Raw genomic sequence first — 16851 nt, forward strand, 5'->3', positions numbered from 1 at the left:
GAACCTTCTTTTCCGGCCGCAGAACCTGCCACTCCCAAGATGGAGGAACCTAGCGCCGCCATTAAGCGCGAACCATCAGAACGATCCCCTCTAGGGCTTCACAGTCCTACCCAAGATGGCCGTCCGGGTTCCAGCCCACCCCCTCCCCCAGTTGCCACTCCCAACATGGCACCCTTGGGTTGCCGCTCCGCACGCGCGGCGTGATGCCGGAAGTGACGGATCCCTCACATTTCCGCTTTCTTTTTTCTGGAGGAACGGTTGGCTGCCGGGCTTGGGGGGGCGCGGTGGATATTGACCTTTGCCCCGGCCTCGTGTAGGTGGTGAACTAAGGCGCGGGGGGGTCACCCCAATTTCTTATTGGGGGCAGCTGGAGGGTGTTCGTCGGTAGAGTAGGAGACTGTTAACCCCTTCGGCCAATTGGCGAGAATTGGGTAGCTCACCACCCCTCCGGCAGGGAGCGGAGGTTTTGAGCTTCCTACCATTGATATGAGAAAAGTGGGACTCCCTATGGGCAAGACTGGGGAGACAGCCCCCCCATATTGGAAGCAAAGTGAGTCCCCATTGCCCGGAAGCGATGGAGGAGTCCAATTGTCTGGAGGAAGAGGTGACTTCCTTTGGCTGGAAGTAGCCCTCTCCCGCTGACCAGCCGTCCCTTTCTTTCCGCAGCGTGGGTGCACAGCACATCTCCCCGCAGCCGCCTTCCTCCCCCAGAACTTGTTTCCGGCCTGCGAGCTTCTGCGAGATGTTACTGTTCGCGTTGCTGCTGCCCCTGTGCTGGGCCGTGGAGGTCAAGAGGCCCCGGGGCGTCTCCCTCACCAGTGAGTCCGGCACTGGACGGGGCTGGAGGTGGGGGTAAGGTGTGGAAGGGGCCGACTTGGCCCCTGGTTTAGATACTTGAGCCTTCTGCCTCAGTTTCCTGGTCTCTGGGTAGGGAAGGTGGCAGTGCTCAGCTGCTGGGAGAGAGCTGAGGGCCTGTTCTTTGCCTTGGGCTGAGCGCCTTACCTCCATCCCCAGACCATCACTTCTATGATGAGTCCAAACCTTTCACTTGCCTGGACGGCTCTGCCACCATCCCTTTTGATCACGTCAATGATGACTACTGTGACTGCAAGGATGGCTCAGATGAACCAGGTGAGTCTTTCTCTGCTCATTCATTCAAGGTTTTTTGAATGTCTGGGAAATGCCAGCCCGTGTGGTGGTGACCAGCACAGACCTTAGTCCTCCCCTCACAGGGCTCCCTGTTGAGCAGGGGAAAGCAGGCATAGAAGCCAGTGGTTAGTGGTTTGGTGAGGAGGGCCACAGCTGCTGGGGGAGCCCAGAGAGCCACCCCCCCCAGCCTGGGGATCACAAAGTGAGGTCTCCACTGAACCCTGAAATGTGCTGAAAATGGAGGCGCCAGCAAGTGCAAGTACCCAGAGATGGGAGAGAAGGTGGGGTTGAAGGGCAGACAAAGACTGAAGCAGAGGCAAGGGATGCAGCAGGTGGCCGGGCCCTGTTCTGAGGGCCTTGGTGAGGAGAGGCAAGAGAGAACATTGGAGAGTTTTATTGCAGGCCATGAACGGGCAGCTGCCCTTCCTTCCCTTTCTCAGCACTGGTGATCCTTACGTGTTGTCTGTGTGCACGCATGGTGGGGGGGGCAGGGATCTGCCTGTGGGTGGGTGTGATGGGTTAGCCCTGAGCTCACCCCAAAAACTCTCCCTTCTTCGCACAGGTACGGCTGCCTGTCCTAATGGCAGCTTTCACTGCACCAACACTGGCTACAAGCCCCTGTACATCGCCTCCAGATGGGTCAACGATGGAGTTTGTGGTGAGTGAGATCACTCTGGGGTTGGGGAAATAGGTGGTTGGGGGGGAGTAGGGAGGAGCCACCACTGGGTCTGATCGCATCCTTGCCTCTGCTCTCAGACTGCTGTGATGGGACGGATGAATACAACAGCGGGATCGTCTGTGAGAACACCTGCAAGTACGTGGCTGGCAGCCGCTGCCCCCGGCCCGGACCTTGCCTCACCCCACGCAGTGAAACAAGCCCCTCTCTTTTCTGCGTTTGTCTATTGAGTGCTTACTCTGTGCCCGTGCCTTGTGAACGAACACCACGTTGCCACTTCATCGCTGGCCCAGAAGCAGACACAGTTGTTTCCCAGTTCAACAGATGAGGAAGGTCAGGTTTAGAATGAAAAGTGACTTCCCCAGGTTCCCATAGCTAGGACAGATCAGAGCCGGAACTTGAACCCAGGCCGGTGTAACTTGAAACTCCGATCTTTGAATCGCTACGCTTTTGCAGCAGGACCTGAAAACTGAAATGCCCCCAGGCGGGGTGGCATAAACAACAGATGGCGGCTGAGTGTGAGGCAGTAGGGCTGGGGGGCATTGTGGCATCTAAAGGAACACTTGCCCCTTGACTCCATCATTCGAAGGCAGGTGGCCAAGCCAGATTCGTTTTTCAGAGAACCTGAAAATCCCAATACTTTCATAAACTCATTTGATGAAAGATCTTTTAGGTACAGGGCAGGTCAGGGGCAGCACAGTTATCCATCAGATGGCCTTCTTGTCTGGGAGTTTGTGATTTCTGTGCTTTTCTTTCTCTCTTGGGAGCCAACCTCTTGCCCCACATCTGAGCGTTCTCTAGCCCCTTTCCTAGATCCCTACAGTGAGCGAACTCTGACCGCTGTCCCTTCTCTCAAGGACAGGGATGAAGGGCTCTGAGACCACGAGATCTTGGGGGTGGGGGTTTGGCTCTTTATGTTTCCCCACGTGGGGGTGGCAGCTGGTGGGTTGAGCCCTTTTGGAACGAGCCAGAGCTGGTGAGCCCTGAGGGCCTCCCTGGTGACGCTCATGTGTCCCATCCACCGCAGAGAGAAGGGCCGAAAGGAGAGAGAGACGCTGCAACAGATGGCAGAGGTCACGCGGGAGGGGTTCCGCCTGAAGAAGATCCTCATCGAGGACTGGAAGAAGGCTCGGGAGGAGAAGCAGGTGAGGGAGCCCGTGGGGCTGGCCCAGGAGAGTCTGGGCCCTGGGGCCAGGAGTCATGGGCTGGTGAGGCTGGGCGGGATTGACATCCGCCCCTGACGAGTGGAGTCCCGAGGCCTGCTACTGTCCGTGTGTGCCTTGGTTTACCCGTTCGTCCACTGGCTGTTTAGTCATTAGTTAAGCCGTTGTCAGATGGCGGTCAGCACAGCTGTTGCCCAGGGCCTGGGGTGGCAGGCTGGAGTGGGCTTAGAGGAGCTCTCCTCCTGCACCCCGGAACAGGAGGGACGCGTCTCTGCATCCTGGTTCGGTGTGCCGTCATCTGTAAGGTGAGGATGATGACTGTGTGACCTCCCTGTTCTGGGGGAGGACTCGAGACGTTGTCAGAGCAGCCAGGCTAGCTCCACAGGGTGAGTGCTGCAGGGGCTGGAAGAAATCGTGTCCCCAGGCATGTGTCTCTTCCTCGCCTGCCCGCCACCCCCTGGGCCCGTTAGACGGGTCAGAGTCTTCAGCGCTGCCCCCAGACTTCTGCCAGACTCTCTGCACGAGGGCTTCAGCTCTTTTTCTGCCCAGGGAAGATTCCGGGTCTTTCCCCTCTCCATGCCCTGGCTGTTGAGGCCCCTCCTGAGTTTGATGGGGGGGGTGGGTGGGGTGGGCAGTGAAGCCCTTTCTGAGTTCAGAGGATAGTGGGGGAGCCATGCAGCGGGGTTGGCTCCAAGTGTCTTTTGCCCTCCTGGGAGCGGTAGGAGGACCCTGGGGGCAGGCCAGGCTGAGGTGTGGGCCAAGGCCCTAGGAGGTAAATGATCCCGTGGCGGGGCTTGGGCTAAGACCCTTCAGCTTGGGGTCCCATCCACACAGCGCACTCGTTCCTTCTTGGAATATCCACAGAGGCCCAGGATTGCTGTGGTGTAGGGGGCGTGAGACTGGAAACAGACTTGGAGTTCCCTCAAGGGCACATTGTCCACTGAGAGGGACAGATGCCAAAGTGACACCCAGGGCCACTGGGAAAAGGGACATTGGGGTTGGGGCTCTGAAGCAGAGAGGAGACTCGTGCCCGGTCTCCCTCCTCCTCCCACCTGTTGTGGGGGCAGGAAGCGGGGATGGCTTCTGGAGGAGAAGGTCTCTGTCTAAACCGGAATCAGTGGGATAATTCAGAGTTAGCCACGCAGAGTGTTCTAGGCAGAGGGAAAGCACGTATGAAGAACGGGAGGCAGAGAGCCTGTGGGGAATCTAAATGGTGTCGGGGTAGTTGGAGCCTACAGGTCAGGACGGCTGTGGGGCAGGGGGGCTGGAGCCGTGGGCCCGGTCATGCGGGACCTGGGGGGGCTGCCGCAAGGTGTTGAGGGTTCTCCCCCGTGAGCTCTGGGGAACCACGGCGGGGGGAGACCCGGGGAGGAGTGGGCCTCAGGAAGGTCACCTGTGGCCCCCTGTGGAGTAGAGGCGGGGAGGGGGCACTCAGGAAGAAGCCAGAACAGAAGGAGAGGTGGCATCTTGCCTTTTGCCCACCCAGGAAAAGCTCGCTGAGCTGCAGGCTGGAAAGAAGTCTCTGGAGGACCAGGTGGAGATGCTGCGTGTGGTGAAGGAGGAGGCCGAAAAGCCGGAGAAGGAGGCCAAAGACCAGCACCAGAAGCGGTGGGAAGGTACGTCAGGGGGTGGCCGGGCTGGCCCTCATCTCCCATCTCCCATCTCCCGGACCCAGAGCAATGCTCGTTCCTGCTGACTTTCTGCTGACTTTCGATCACAGTGCCTCAGTCCCTCAGGCGCCTTCTTGTCTTCGCTGTGCATTGGTCATTGTATTCGAAAGTCATTTGTAGGAATAATCTGCAGCCTAGTAGGAGTGATTTTTTTTCTGAGAGGAGATGCTTTTGTTTCTGCCAGCCACATGGGAACACTAGCATGGGGGGTCCCCTGAATCCAGAGCGGGAGCTGGAAGCCCCTCCTGCCTGTCAGGCAGTGTGAGTGGAGGTGTGAGCACAGGCTGGGTGATTGCTGGTCCGGCCTCGCCTTAAGGGGACAGCCCTGGGGTGGGGGTCACAGCCTAGTTCCTGGGGGGTGGGTGGGGCTTCCCCATTCTCCCCTCCTGGGGCTTTGATTCCCTCTCTTTTGTCTCACAAGTTCTCATCAACACAGACCTCCGAATTTGCCAGAGGCTTCTGTGTCCTTTAACCTTCCTGAGTTGCTCTTTGCCCTGGCAGGTTATGTCACTTTGCTTGATTGGAGATGGTTTTTTATGCTTTGTCCAGCGTCTTCTTGTTTTTGGCAGGTCATGCTGCCATTCTGGGAAATCGGGAGCCTTGGTCCTCGTCCTCAGTCTGTCCAGTGGGGGGATCACCCTGTGGAAGCAGGCTAGACGGGTGAGGTGGGGCAGAAGCCCCCTCCAGACAGGGAGGATTTGGAAGTGTGGCCCTGGCTACTCCCTGGGCTGGGAACCAGGAGTCGGGAGCCCGTCTCTGAGTCCACACTGCTGATCTCCATCTCCCTAGGCACCTACCGCATTTTTTGTCCCTTCCTCTCTCTGCCTTGGTTTCTCACACTCAGTAATCCAGTAGTTCATCCGGCATTTGCGGGGTGCCTGCTGTGTTCCGGGCACACCCCAGGTGCCAGTAGTTGAGCACTGAACAAGATGGAGATAGCCCCTGCCCCTCAGAGAGGGAGTGAGCCAGGCAGAGGGCACTGACTGGTGCAAAGGCCCTGAGGCAGCCTCATGTCTGGTTTTTAAGGGGCAGCAAGGAGGCCGTGTGGCAGGACGGAGGGAGTGAGGAGAATTGGAGGAGTGGTGGGGAGAGAGAAGGGTAGGGCCTTGGGGACCGTGGGGACCTCACTTCCTCCCGAGTGAGGTAGGGGCTCTAGAGGATTCTGAGCAGAGGAACAGAAGCCAGGAAACCAGGGAGAAGCTGACCACATTGTTCCGGGCAAGCGATGGGCTGGGATGAGGGTGGGGGGCGCAGAGGTGGAGAGAACTGGGTCTGAAGACAGGCTGAAGCTGTCGTGGCCCCGGGGCAGGTGAGCAGGGAGGCCTCCGGTCCAGAACCCCCAGTGGCTTCTGCAGCCTCCCCTTCTTCCTTCAGCAGGGGCTGTTTCTGCCCCCCAGACCCTGGCTTCCACTCTCCACTGCTCTTGGGAGACCCCGGACTTTGTTTTCTCCCCTCTTTCCTGGGCGGTGTCCAGCTGGTACCTCCCCTCCCCCAAGAAGCACACTCAGGCCCCGCCACTCAGACAGCTGTCCCGAAGCTCTGCCTTCCCCTCCAGCGCTGGGAAATCGGGAGGTCTCTTCTGTCTGTTCATCCTGATGGAATCCGACTTCCTAAACTGTCCTGTGTCTCTACCCCTGGCCCTGCCCTTTGCCAGCTGGGTACCCGCGGGCAGGTCCCTTCAGCCAGCCAGCCTCACGCCCTCATCTGGGAGAGGGGCAGTGCCAGCCTGGTCTGCTGGGGCATGGCGGGATCTCTAGGCGTGAGCCACAGCGTGGCAGAGGGAACCCCACTTGTCCCAGTGTAGAAGGCTGAGCAGCGGCCCGGCATACCCCGTGAGCTCAGTCACTGGAGTTGCACTGTGGCCACTTTCCCGTCCAGCCACATTAGGTGGAGGTGAGGCCGGCGGGGGAGGCACTGTCCGAGCAGACGTGCAGCTGTGGCCCTGTGTCCGCTGGCTCCAGCCCAGTTCCCTCACGTTCCTGGGACACTCCTTGGGGCCCCCAGGAAGCCTTCCTGGCTTGGCCACACCCCATCCCAGTCTCCATCCTGACCTTTATGTTGGAGAGCGGGCCTGGGGTGTACGGGCTGCTTCTCATGGGGGCCTCCCAGATGTGGCCGACCTGTGTGTGGTCTCCCACCCACCCTTGCACGGTCTCTGCCAGCCCCTGCTTGTTCAAACCCGAAGTCCCAGGGTGTCCGCAAGCCCCAGCCCCCATGTCTGCAAACCCTTTCAGCTCCCCGCTTCAGTCTCCCCGTTATCTGGCACTTCTCGCCTCTTCCTTGGCCCCCACCCTGGCCAGCCTTTGGCAGCTCCTGGCTCCCATCCCTGGTCTGTGCTCTGCAGTGGCCCGACTCGGTACCCAGTGCAGGGCCAAGCGCACAGTGGGGCACGTGGGGTGTTGGGGCAGGACAGGTCTCAGGGTGGCGGGTGACGGAGCTTGCCCCTCCACAGAGCAGCAGGCCGCCACCAAGGCCCAGCGGGAACAGGAGCTGGCGGCCAACGCCTTCCAGGAGCTGGACGACGATATGGATGGGGCGTGAGTCTCCCCATCCTACCCTGGGCCTGGGATTCCCCCCTCCCACCTCCCCCTGCCCTGCACCTGAGCCCCACCTCCTCAGCATGGGCCCTTAGCTAGCGCCAGACCGTATCTGATCGAGCCCCTGCTTACTGAAGCATAAAGTAGGCCCAGAAAAACCCGAGGGTAGATGAGGGGACCCTCACAAGGAGCCAGGTGAGGTAGCTGGGGGGAGGTCCCATTATTTTTCCCAAAACTATTCTGTGGCCTGGGTCACTTTGACGAAAGCCAGACACCTTTTAATCCGGTGCCCCTGACTTGCTTTCTGACCCAGGCTAATGGCCGAGTGGAGGGTGGGTTGTCAGGAACACGGAATCTCTGTCTCTCCTTTGAGCCCCGTAAGGGTTGCGGCATTCCCAGGACAGGGCAGGAGATGGGACTGGGCCCCCCTCCGACCCCAACGCCAGAGCTCACCTTTTCCCAACTTCTGCCCCCTCCCCCCCCATTTAAGGTCCTAAAATAAGTTCTGGGGAGGGGCCCTGACAAGGGGGGGGGGACAGGTAGCGGGCCCCGAGCCAGTGGGCCTCACTGCTTGCCGGCCTCTCCCGGTGCCCCTGCAGGGTCTCGGTCACCGAGCTGCAGACCCATCCAGAGCTGGACAGTGACGGTGACGGGGCACTATCGGAAGCGGAAGCTCAGGTACCCCATCCTTCTCCTTGCCCTGGGACTTGCAGGGGGCATTGCCCCAGGGTGACCTCAGGGCCAGGCGCAGGGGACAGGAAGGCCCTGGGCTGCTCCCAGGGCTGCTGGGGTGCCCAGCATGGCCGATGCCACTTGGCCTTGCCTGGATGAGGCAAGGGGGTAGCCGCCCAGCTCTCTTTCTCCCTGCCCTTTGGGACCTGGGGGGGCCACACAGGTGCCACAGGGGCACCTGGTTAGGAACGTGCCAGATTTCCCACCCACCTGGCCTCACGTGCTCCCCGAGCGTGTGCCGCCGCCTTGCCCTCCTCGAGGGCGGGCCTTGGCTCTCTGTCCTGGCTGGGGCTGGATCCCTGCTGCTGACTCCTTTCCTGTCCCGCCTGGGCCTCTGCCTCTACCCAAGGGCCCAGCGACCGCCGGTGCTTGTGCTCTTAGCTCCCTCTCCCTCTCTGTCTCTCAGTTTCTCTCCCTGGCCGCTCAGGCCTTCGCCCCCACCGGCTCCCCTCCTCTGGGGCCGCCCCCTTTCCCACAGGCCTGTGCTGCCCCCTTCGGACTGCTCCGCCTCAGCGGGCCAGGCCTGGGCCCGGCCACGGGTGGTCAGAGCACATCCGTGCCTGGCACCATAGCCTGAGACCCCCCTCGAGAGTGCTTGGGGCACGGGGCACGTGGAGTCCCCCGATCTTGACACTACCCTCAACACGCACACAGGCCCTCCTTGGGGGAGACGTGCAGACTGACGCCGCTGCCTTCTATGACCGCGTCTGGGCTGCCATCAGGGACAAGTACCGGTCTGAGGTCAGCGGGGTAGGAGAGGAGATGCATGCCCCCTCCCTGCCCTGCCCCCCCCCCAAGTGCCTTACAAAGGAACTGCCTCTGGCACAGGGCCACCCTGGCCAGCTGGGTCATCCAGGCGCCCTCCGTGGAGGGCCCCCCCATCAGCTGTCTGTCCCTCCCTCCTGGCCCCTTGGAGGGGCGGAGACACTGCGGCTGCCCCCTGGGTGACGGTGTGAGCTTGGACTTGAGCCTGGGGGAGGGTGGGGGGGACCACCGAGCCCATAGCACCTCCTCCCCGCACACCCGCCAGGTGCTACCCACCAGCCCCCCACCCGCGCCTTCTGAGCCTGACCTGACAGAGCCCCGGGAGGAGCAGCCTGCAGTGCCCCCGCCACCCGTGGAAGAGGAGGAAGAGGACGAGGAAGGAGAGGAGACAGACGAGGAGGAGGAGGAGGAGGAGGAGGAGGAGGAAGATTCCCAGGTGCAGGGGGAGCAGCCTAAGGTGTGTGTTGGGGGGAGAAGGGGATGACTGGGTGGGGACTGGGTCACCTGCTGACTCTGCCCCTCCCCCAGGAGGCCCCGCCCCCGCTGGTTCCCCCGCAGCCTGCCCCCAGCCCCCCTGAAGAGGACAAAATGCCGCCCTACGATGAGCAGACTCAGGCCTTCATTGACGGTGAGGGCCAAGCAGGGGAATCCATGCTGCCCGTGATCCGCACCTGCAGGGACCCAGGGAATGGGCCTCACTTGCTTCCCCAAGATGGGCATGTGTTGGCCCTCAGCAAGCCCGGGGAGTTGGGGGCATCCTGGAGGGGGCATCTGGGGCCTGGAGAAAGCATTGCCACCCCGATCTGCCCCAGGGGCCCTCTCGCTTCCTCTGGCTGCTGCTTGTTTGTGCCGCGTGGTCGGGGCGGGGAGCCAGCTAGGCCCCGAGAGTCCCGGCCCTCCTCCCTCAGGAGCGGAGAGCCTGGGCCGCCGGGCGGGGTCTGCCTTGGGCCTGTCGAGACCTACAGGGCCTTCCTGGGCCTGGGCCTCACTCAGAGCAGGCCAGGGAGCTGGGGGAAAGCAAGTGTATCCGTGGCCCCCCCTCCCTCTTGTCGCGGTTGGGGGTTGGGGCGCCTCTGACCTCCCCCCACACTGCCCACCCCCTCCAGCCGCCCAGGAGGCCCGCAACAAGTTTGAGGAGGCTGAGCGGTCCTTGAGGGACATGGAGGAGTCCATCAGGTAAGGGGGGCAGGTGTCAGGCTACAGCAAGGCCATGTTTCCACCCGGCGCGCAGCTCCCCGGAGGAGGCGGTAATGGGGAGTTGCCGAGGCTACCCCTGCTGGGGCAGCGGTGGCTCCTGCGGGGAGGGTCCCCAGACGGTGGGGAGCCCGAGCCCAGCCCCCGAGCGGCCCTCCATTGCTGGAGTGGGCCTCCCTGTGTTGTCCTGAGCGAGGCAGTGGCGTCCCCAGCTGCCCCTTAACTGTTTGGCCTCCCCTTCCAGGAACTTGGAGCAGGAGATTTCGTTTGACTTCGGCCCCAATGGAGAGTTTGCCTACCTGTACAGCCAGTGCTACGAGCTTGCCACCAACGAGTGCGCCCCCCACTGGCCAGCGGGCGGGTGGAGTCTGGGGCAGGGCAGGACGCGGGGGAGCGAGGGGGTGGGCTCCAGGGCAGTCAGCGGGGTTCGAGGCGCCCGTGTGCCCTGCGTGTGGGTGCACAGAGGATGCTGGGGTCCTGTGTCCCCTGCCCACCGTCCCCGTCCTGTGACAGGTACATCTACCGGCTCTGTCCCTTCAAGCTCGTCTCTCAGAAGCCCAAACTCGGCGGCTCCCCCACCAGCCTCGGGTGAGTGGGCTTAGACTGGACTCCCTTGCCGCAGCTTCCCTGCCGGCACCCCCACCCTAAGCACCCTGCTCTCTTGCAGCACCTGGGGCTCGTGGGCTGGCCCTGACCACGACAAGTTCAGTGCCATGAAGTACGAGCAGGGAACGGGCTGCTGGCAGGGCCCCAACCGCTCCACCACCGTGAGTGCTGGCGGGGGGGGCGGCAGGTGCTGTGGGAGCCCCCGGCCCACCTGAGCCCACCTGAGCCCCTGCCTGCCCATCCCAGGTGCGCCTGCTGTGTGGAAAGGAGACAGTGGTGACCAGCACGACGGAGCCCAGTCGCTGCGAGTACCTCATGGAGCTGATGACGCCAGCCGCCTGCCCGGAGCCGCCGCCCGAACCACCTGCTGATGGCGACCACGACGAGCTCTAGCCCTTCTGGGCCCCGAGGTGGGCAGGGAGCTGAGGGGGCCTCCTCCACCTGGGGGTGCGGCAGGGGCTGAGGAAAACTTGTCTGACCCCCATCCGCCTCCGCCTCTCTCATTTGGTCTTTCTCTGGCTGCAGAACCTCAAGGCATGGGAACCTCCCCAGCGGGGCCGCCCACCCACCCCGCGGTCTGTGGACCAAGGCCCGCCCCTCCCCGGTCTCTTCACCCTCCCCGCGGGGGCAGGAACCGTGTGGAGCTCCGTGCCCTGCTCTCTCTCGGGGGGGCCAGGCAGGGCACAGCCACGTTCCCAGGCCCTGGTGGCCTCCAAAGGTGGAATAAAGGAGTTCGCCCACCCCGGGCGCCCCACCCCCACCCCGCCCATGGCGTCTGCCTCCCTTTCTGGTGGGGATGAGTGACTTTGACCTGTGACCTCAAAACAATAAACACGATCCCCCCACAACCAGGCTGTGTCTGCCTTGCTTTGCTCAGGTGTGAGCGGGCCAGGGATGGGCCAAGGGTGGAATTCAGGAGAAGCAGCTTTCTCCTCCATCTGGTGGCTCCACAGCGGGGGTCCCATCAGAGCCTGATTCACATCGGAGATGCTGTGTGGGCCACGGAGCAGAGCCCAGCACCGCAGGGCGCGCGGACCCCGGGCCGCATTCTTCAGGGTTCCCCCACCCCCACCCCGCACCAGTTTCCCACCCATCCTGAGCCCCAGGTGTGCGGTGGCAAGGCCCGGGGAGGGACAGCGGCTGGGGTGTGGCCGCGCAGCTCTGGCCAGTGACGCCCACTCCCAATGCTCCCACCTACTGGCACACAAGACAGCCGAGGCCGTAAGATTCTGAACTTTTATTTTCTGGCATGAAAAGTACAAATAATTAAACAATTCCATGTAAAAGTCTGTTACCGCGGCCAGGCCTGTAATCCCGGTAATAAATAGTCTAAACGCAACGCAAAGTGTTCTTGTTGGGTTTTGGGTTTTTGTGATTTTTTTTTGTCTTTTTCTTTCTTTTTTTTTTTTGTCTTTTTTTTTTTACAGTTCTTTATCACCTCCAACATGGACTCTGTCGTGATTTGAAACCTTCTGAATAAATAACAGGATGAGGGGAGGGCTGGAGGGGCTGAGCCCCCCTCCCACGGGCCCTGCCCCTGACCCCCAGGGATGTGGAACACCCCAGGCCCCCCAGCCCCTGGGGTGAGGGGCTGGCCTCTGGGGAGGGGGCCTGGCTGGGCTGAGTTCTGTGTTTTAGAAAAAGAAGTCCCCTCCCAGACTCAGGGGTGTCAGGGGCCTAGGCCTCAGTGGGGGGAGGGTGTGTGTGGGGAGGTGCCCCCTCTGCAGAGCCCGGCTGCCCCAGGGTAGGGACAAACCCAGCCCTTATTGCTCACAGACGCCTCCTGCACGCTGCCCACGTGTGCACACGTGTCCCTGCGCTCGGAGGGCGGAGGGGAGAGAGCCCCAAGAAACAGCAGAGGGAGAGGGGTGGACCCGCTGGGGGTGCCTGCCCTGCTGGAGGGGAGCTGGGAGGTTGGGAAGGACTTAAAAACCACAAGAATAAATAGGTTCGTGTATCAAGAACAAGCTAGGGTTTTCACCAGCTAAATAGGACTGAAAAAATTCTCAAGACGAGCAAAAATAATCCCGTTAACACCGCGGACGTCGCTGGCCGCGGGGACCGCCCCACAGAGCACACGCCCCCCGGGCGCCGCTCGGCTACCATTACTGTTATTAATAATTATTATTACTTTAATGATTCCACTTCCCCTTTTATAAATAAATTAGGCATAACCACGTCTCAGCAAAACTTAAAGAAACAAAGAGAACATCGTGGTTCCTTTAAACTTGCAAACTGGATGAAGTAACAGAAATATACACAAATGTCCTTACAGGGCAACAAGGAGAATAAATAGTTAACATAGCAATAAGTTAAAACTACAAGAAGCTAAATTCGGCAAAAAAGTACAAGAAAGTTAACTGGTGCCAGTTTATGTCTTTTTTTCTTTTTTTTTTTTTAATCTCTTCTGTGTGTGTGTTTTTTTTCTTCCTTTTTTTTTGTCGCTTTTTTCCTCTTCTGTTTGTGTTTTTTTGTCGCTTTTTTGATTTTTTTTTTTCTTTTTGTTCCTTGCAGCAGAAGCTCCACAGACGTTTACTAACAAACACCGGGAGGGGTGGGGGAGAGAGAGCTGGGCAGTCAGATGGGGCCATGGCCGGACACCAAACGCAGGGACACCGGAGGAAGGGCGACTCAAGCTGAACTCGGGGTTTGCAATTCTCAGTTCCGACTGGGCCCGCTGCGGGGGGTGGGGGGCTGCGAGGGCTCCCAGGGGCTCCGGCCTTCGGCTTCTGTTGGAATTTTTTTCTTTCTTTTTCTTTCTTTTTTTTTCTTTTTTCTTTTCTTTCTTCTTCTTTCTTTCTTTCTTTCTTTCTTTCTTTCTTTCTTTCTTTCTTTTTTTTTTTTTTTTTTTTTAAAAAGAATGGAAACTAGGGGAATGGAAAGTGTCTGGACTTTCCAGACAGAAGCCGGGGCTGGGGCTGGGGATGGGGGCTGCATCCACGGCCCTCAGGGGTTTGGAAAGACGGAAAAACCCAACAAACTGAAAGGGGGGTGACAAGTAGGTGGGAAGGGAATTCAGGGCTGGGCCCCTGGGCCCATCCACCCCAGGGTGGGGGGTGCCTGGAGGGAACAGGGGGTACTTCCTGCTGGGGAGGCCTTGGGGGAGGGGGAAGGCTCAGGGCCCAGCCTCCCCCCTCAGCCTCTGGGCCAGGGCCTCAGCCCAGGGAGGTTCAGCCCCGGGGACAGGGGGTCCTTTGGCCTCAAGTGTTGGGGGGGGGCTGCCTCCAGCCCACCATGACGCCAAAAGTGAAACGAGGTATCGTGTGTTTGGATGCATGGATGTTGTGTGCACGCCTGTGTTCGTGGGCGGCAGGGACCACGGATGAGCCAGGAGAGAGCTCTGCAGAGAACCTGGGGCCGGGCTGAGTGGGGCCACGTGTCCGGAGGAGACCCGGGCAGCCTAGCTGGAGGAAGTGGACTGGGCCAGGGTCTGGGCTACGACCTCTTGCCTGGACCTAAGGGACGCTATGGGCATGTCGGTGTCTCCTGGGTGTTGTATCTCTGTTTCTCCATGATTGGGTGTCTAGATTTGTGTGCCCAAATGTATCTGTCTCCTCTCTCATGCGTCCACGTGGAAATGTTCGCATTCCTCATCCACCTGTGGCCGCCTTTGCCCACCACGGTGTTGCCTGCAGCCACATTTGTGTAGCCCCCTGCTTCGGCCTCCTGTGATTATCCGCGTGTGTGTCTGCATGTCTGGGTCTGGCCAGCGAGCTCCTGAAGGTGTCCGGGTGTGTCTCTGGGTCTGTCAGTGCTTCTGTGTGTCCCTGTGGGGGGGGTGTGTGTGTGCGCATGCCCCCGCGTATCTTTGCGTGGCTGTGTTTCTCTGTGTGGCCCCGTGGACCCCCGGCCCCCAAGCCCTTCTCCCTGCCCCTGCCCCAGTTGGTAAACATAACCTGCCAAAATATTTTCTTTTTTTTTTTTTTNTCCAGGGGCTCTGGGCCAGGGATGCCCACACCCCTCCTCCGTTTCGCTTTTTTGGGGATTTTTAAACCTGTTCCCCCTCCCCTCAGGCTCATCTAGGTGTTGGGGAGGCCTGGGCAAGGGGGTCTTGGAGGGCGCCCCCAGCGCCCCCGCAAAGCCATCCATCCCATGGAGGGTGGTCGAAGGTGGGGTGGGGGCACATCTCTGCTTTCTTTTTAGCCGAAAAAAGAAACAAAAACCATCGCCATGAACAAAACCAAGACGAGAGAGTGAACAGCCCAGCCTGGGGTGGGGGCAGGAGGACGGGGTGGGGGACCCCCAGGCACCCCCCATTCCCTGCAGACTCTCCCACCCCGAGTGCTCACCCTGTGGCTTCCGCAGGGACGCGGGGCCCTCGTGCCGTCGGTGGTCTGCCTGCGCTGTCTCTCTCGGGGCCCCTCTCTCTCTCTTTCTCTCTCTCTCTGCTGCCCGGGGAGGGTGGGGAGGGCGGGCGGCGGCGGCTCAGGCCTTGTGCTGTTTGCTGGTCTTGAAGGACACCTGCAGCACGCGCTCGCCCAGGCGGTAGCCGTTGAGGCTGGCGATGGCCATGGCCGCTTCGTCGTAGTTGGTCATCGTGACGAAGCCAAAGCCCTTGCACTTGTTGGTGGTGAAGTCGCGGATGACCTTGACGTTGGTGACCGCCCCGAAGGGCCCGAACAGCTGCCACAGCACGCTCTCATCCGCCTCCGGCGACAGGTTGTACACGAAGATACACCAGCCGGCGCCCGCCGCGCCCCCCGACAGGCCCACACCCGCGAGGCCACTCATGCCGTCGATGGCGATGGGCGAGAACCTGGCGATGAGCGACAGGGGACTACTTTGGGGGTCACGCGGGCTCTGCCCTGACCCCCGGCACACTCCTGAGGCCCTGCGACCCCTGATGCTGTCGGGACTGCCGGCCGGGCCGTGATTCCTGCATTGTCCTGACTCTGCCATGGCCTCGTGACCTCTGCCTCTGACCCCACCTGCATCTCCGCCCCGACATGTAGCCCTGGCCTGACTTCTGACCATCCCCGAATGTCAGGCCCTCTCCCACAATCCTGCCAGGAGCCTCCATCTACACCCTGACCCCCTAACCTTTGACCCTACAGGGTCCTTGGCCCTGCAGACCTCTGGCCCCTTCCCCGCTCCTGACCAAGTACCCCTCCCTTGGCACATTTTCCCACCCAACTCCCGCCCCCCCCCCCCCCCCNCCCCCCGCAACCCCACCCAGAAGGGCGGCGCTCCACTGCCTTCCTCTGCCCTTCGCCAGCCTTCTCCTGCTCATATTGTGTATTTAGCATCCACTCCCCTTTCCCTGTGAGGTTCTGTTCCCTGTGGAGCCCCAGGCTGGAACAGTTCTGAGCACAGCCGCACTTGGGAGGGTTTGTTGACTGACCCATGGAGGGACCGAATGAATGAACAGACAGGATTGGCTCCACCCTCCTTCCTTACAGCCTCCCTCCCTTCCCAGGCCTGGCTCAGCTCAGGGGAGGGCCTGGGTCTGACCCATTCGGTGTGACCCCTGGGGACGAACTGCCTGCTCCCTCTTCCCCCATTCCGCACAGGTGCTGCCGCCTTGGTGACGTGAGCGGTCTCGGCAGGTCCCCATCAGCCCCTCTCCTGCCCCCTTCACGGCCCAGTTGGCTGTTCGTCTGTCTCCTCCCCACTAGACTGAGATAATGAACAACAGTAACCAGAATAGCAAGAGCGGCTACCTTTTATTGAGCGCTCACTACGTGCCAAGCACTGTGCTCAACGTCATGTCGTCTCCGTGGGAGACCAAGTCTGGCTGGGCCACATTGGGTCCCCAGCCCCGAGCCCAGCGCCGGACACTCAGTGCGTGCTCAACAGCTCACGATGCGGTAAACACAGAGACCCTCACGGGTCAGGGATGTGGACAATGTCGTGCGGGCCTCAAGGTCCATCCCAGACTATGGGGTAAGAGGGGGCCTCCTGTGACCCTCAGCAAAGACCATCAGCTGTTGCAGACGGAGCTCAGACTTAGCATGGGAACCAGGGGGCTTGGCTGTGACCAGACCCAAGGCTGGGACCCTTCCCTGGGCTGGAGAGCACCCCGGACAGGCCCTCCGGGCCCAAATTTCATAGCAGCTCTTTCAAGGCATTTACTAGGCTCCACAGCCCCTACCCTTCCCAGACGGGGGGCAGACGCAGCTAAGCTGGCAGTCGGGTGGGGAGGCGGGGGAGGGGGTGCACTGGGGCAAGAGTCCAAGGGGGGACAGTGGGGAGCTGGGGGCAGCGGGGAGGGGGCACTGTTACCTCTTGACTCCGTAGGCCATGTTGAGCAAATTATCCAGCCTGTGGAAGCAAAAGGGTGGTCACCCGTGGCCTCTGGGCACACCCCCAGCTGTGACGCTGGCCGGCCGGCCTGACTGCCCTCCCCACCCCCACCCAGC

At 61.0% G+C, this 16851-nt stretch overlaps 2 protein-coding genes across 7 annotated transcripts in view; one reads left to right on the forward strand and one right to left on the reverse strand.

Annotated features, from left to right (window-relative positions):
- Nucleotides 1–197: 197 nt before the first annotated feature.
- PRKCSH (protein kinase C substrate 80K-H) lies at nucleotides 198–11831 on the forward strand. 4 transcript variants are annotated; one of them, XM_034657812.1, is made up of 18 exons: nucleotides 198–313; nucleotides 667–818; nucleotides 1015–1131; nucleotides 1712–1807; nucleotides 1906–1963; nucleotides 2853–2970; nucleotides 4475–4604; nucleotides 7111–7195; nucleotides 7795–7873; nucleotides 8582–8668; nucleotides 8958–9149; nucleotides 9221–9320; nucleotides 9799–9868; nucleotides 10131–10220; nucleotides 10400–10474; nucleotides 10554–10653; nucleotides 10739–10902; nucleotides 11018–11831. In XM_034657812.1, the coding sequence occupies exons 1-17, from the start codon at nucleotides 204–206 to the stop codon at nucleotides 10883–10885; spliced, it is 1806 nt and encodes a 601-aa protein (XP_034513703.1). In that variant the 5' UTR covers nucleotides 198–203; the 3' UTR covers nucleotides 10886–10902; nucleotides 11018–11831. The 4 variants fall into 4 exon arrangements, with proteins under 4 accessions (XP_034513703.1, XP_034513704.1, XP_034513705.1 ...); XM_034657813.1 differs by having other exon boundaries at nucleotides 8958–9128; XM_034657815.1 differs by lacking the exon at nucleotides 198–313 and adding an exon at nucleotides 352–550.
- A 2594-nt stretch (nucleotides 11832–14425) lies between these two features.
- ELAVL3 (ELAV like RNA binding protein 3) overlaps nucleotides 14426–16851 on the reverse strand; it is a 15523-nt gene continuing 13097 nt past the window's right edge. For 2 of the 3 annotated variants that reach the window (XM_034657818.1, XM_034657817.1), the window contains exons 6-7: nucleotides 16715–16753; nucleotides 14426–15269 (exon numbers count right to left, since the gene is read on the reverse strand). In XM_034657818.1, the coding sequence (XP_034513709.1) occupies nucleotides 14918–15269; nucleotides 16715–16753 (391 nt within the window). In that variant the 3' untranslated portion in view covers nucleotides 14426–14917. The remainder of the gene's footprint in view (nucleotides 15270–16714; nucleotides 16754–16851) is intronic. The other variant, XM_034657820.1, reaches the window with a different exon arrangement.

The sequence above is a fragment of the Ailuropoda melanoleuca genome, chromosome 4, assembly GCF_002007445.2.
Source record: "Ailuropoda melanoleuca isolate Jingjing chromosome 4, ASM200744v2, whole genome shotgun sequence".
Taxonomy (NCBI): Eukaryota; Metazoa; Chordata; class Mammalia; order Carnivora; family Ursidae; genus Ailuropoda; species Ailuropoda melanoleuca.

Coding starts and splice junctions, on each gene's coding strand:
- PRKCSH (XM_034657812.1), top strand. CDS start 204: ATGCCGGAAGTGACGGATCCCTCACATTTCCGCTTTCTTTTTTCTGGA. Junction 1,808..1,905: donor GGTCAACGATGGAGTTTGTG/GTGAGTGAGATC, acceptor CTCTGCTCTCAG/ACTGCTGTGATGGGACGGAT. Junction 9,869..10,130: donor GACATGGAGGAGTCCATCAG/GTAAGGGGGGCA, acceptor CTCCCCTTCCAG/GAACTTGGAGCAGGAGATTT.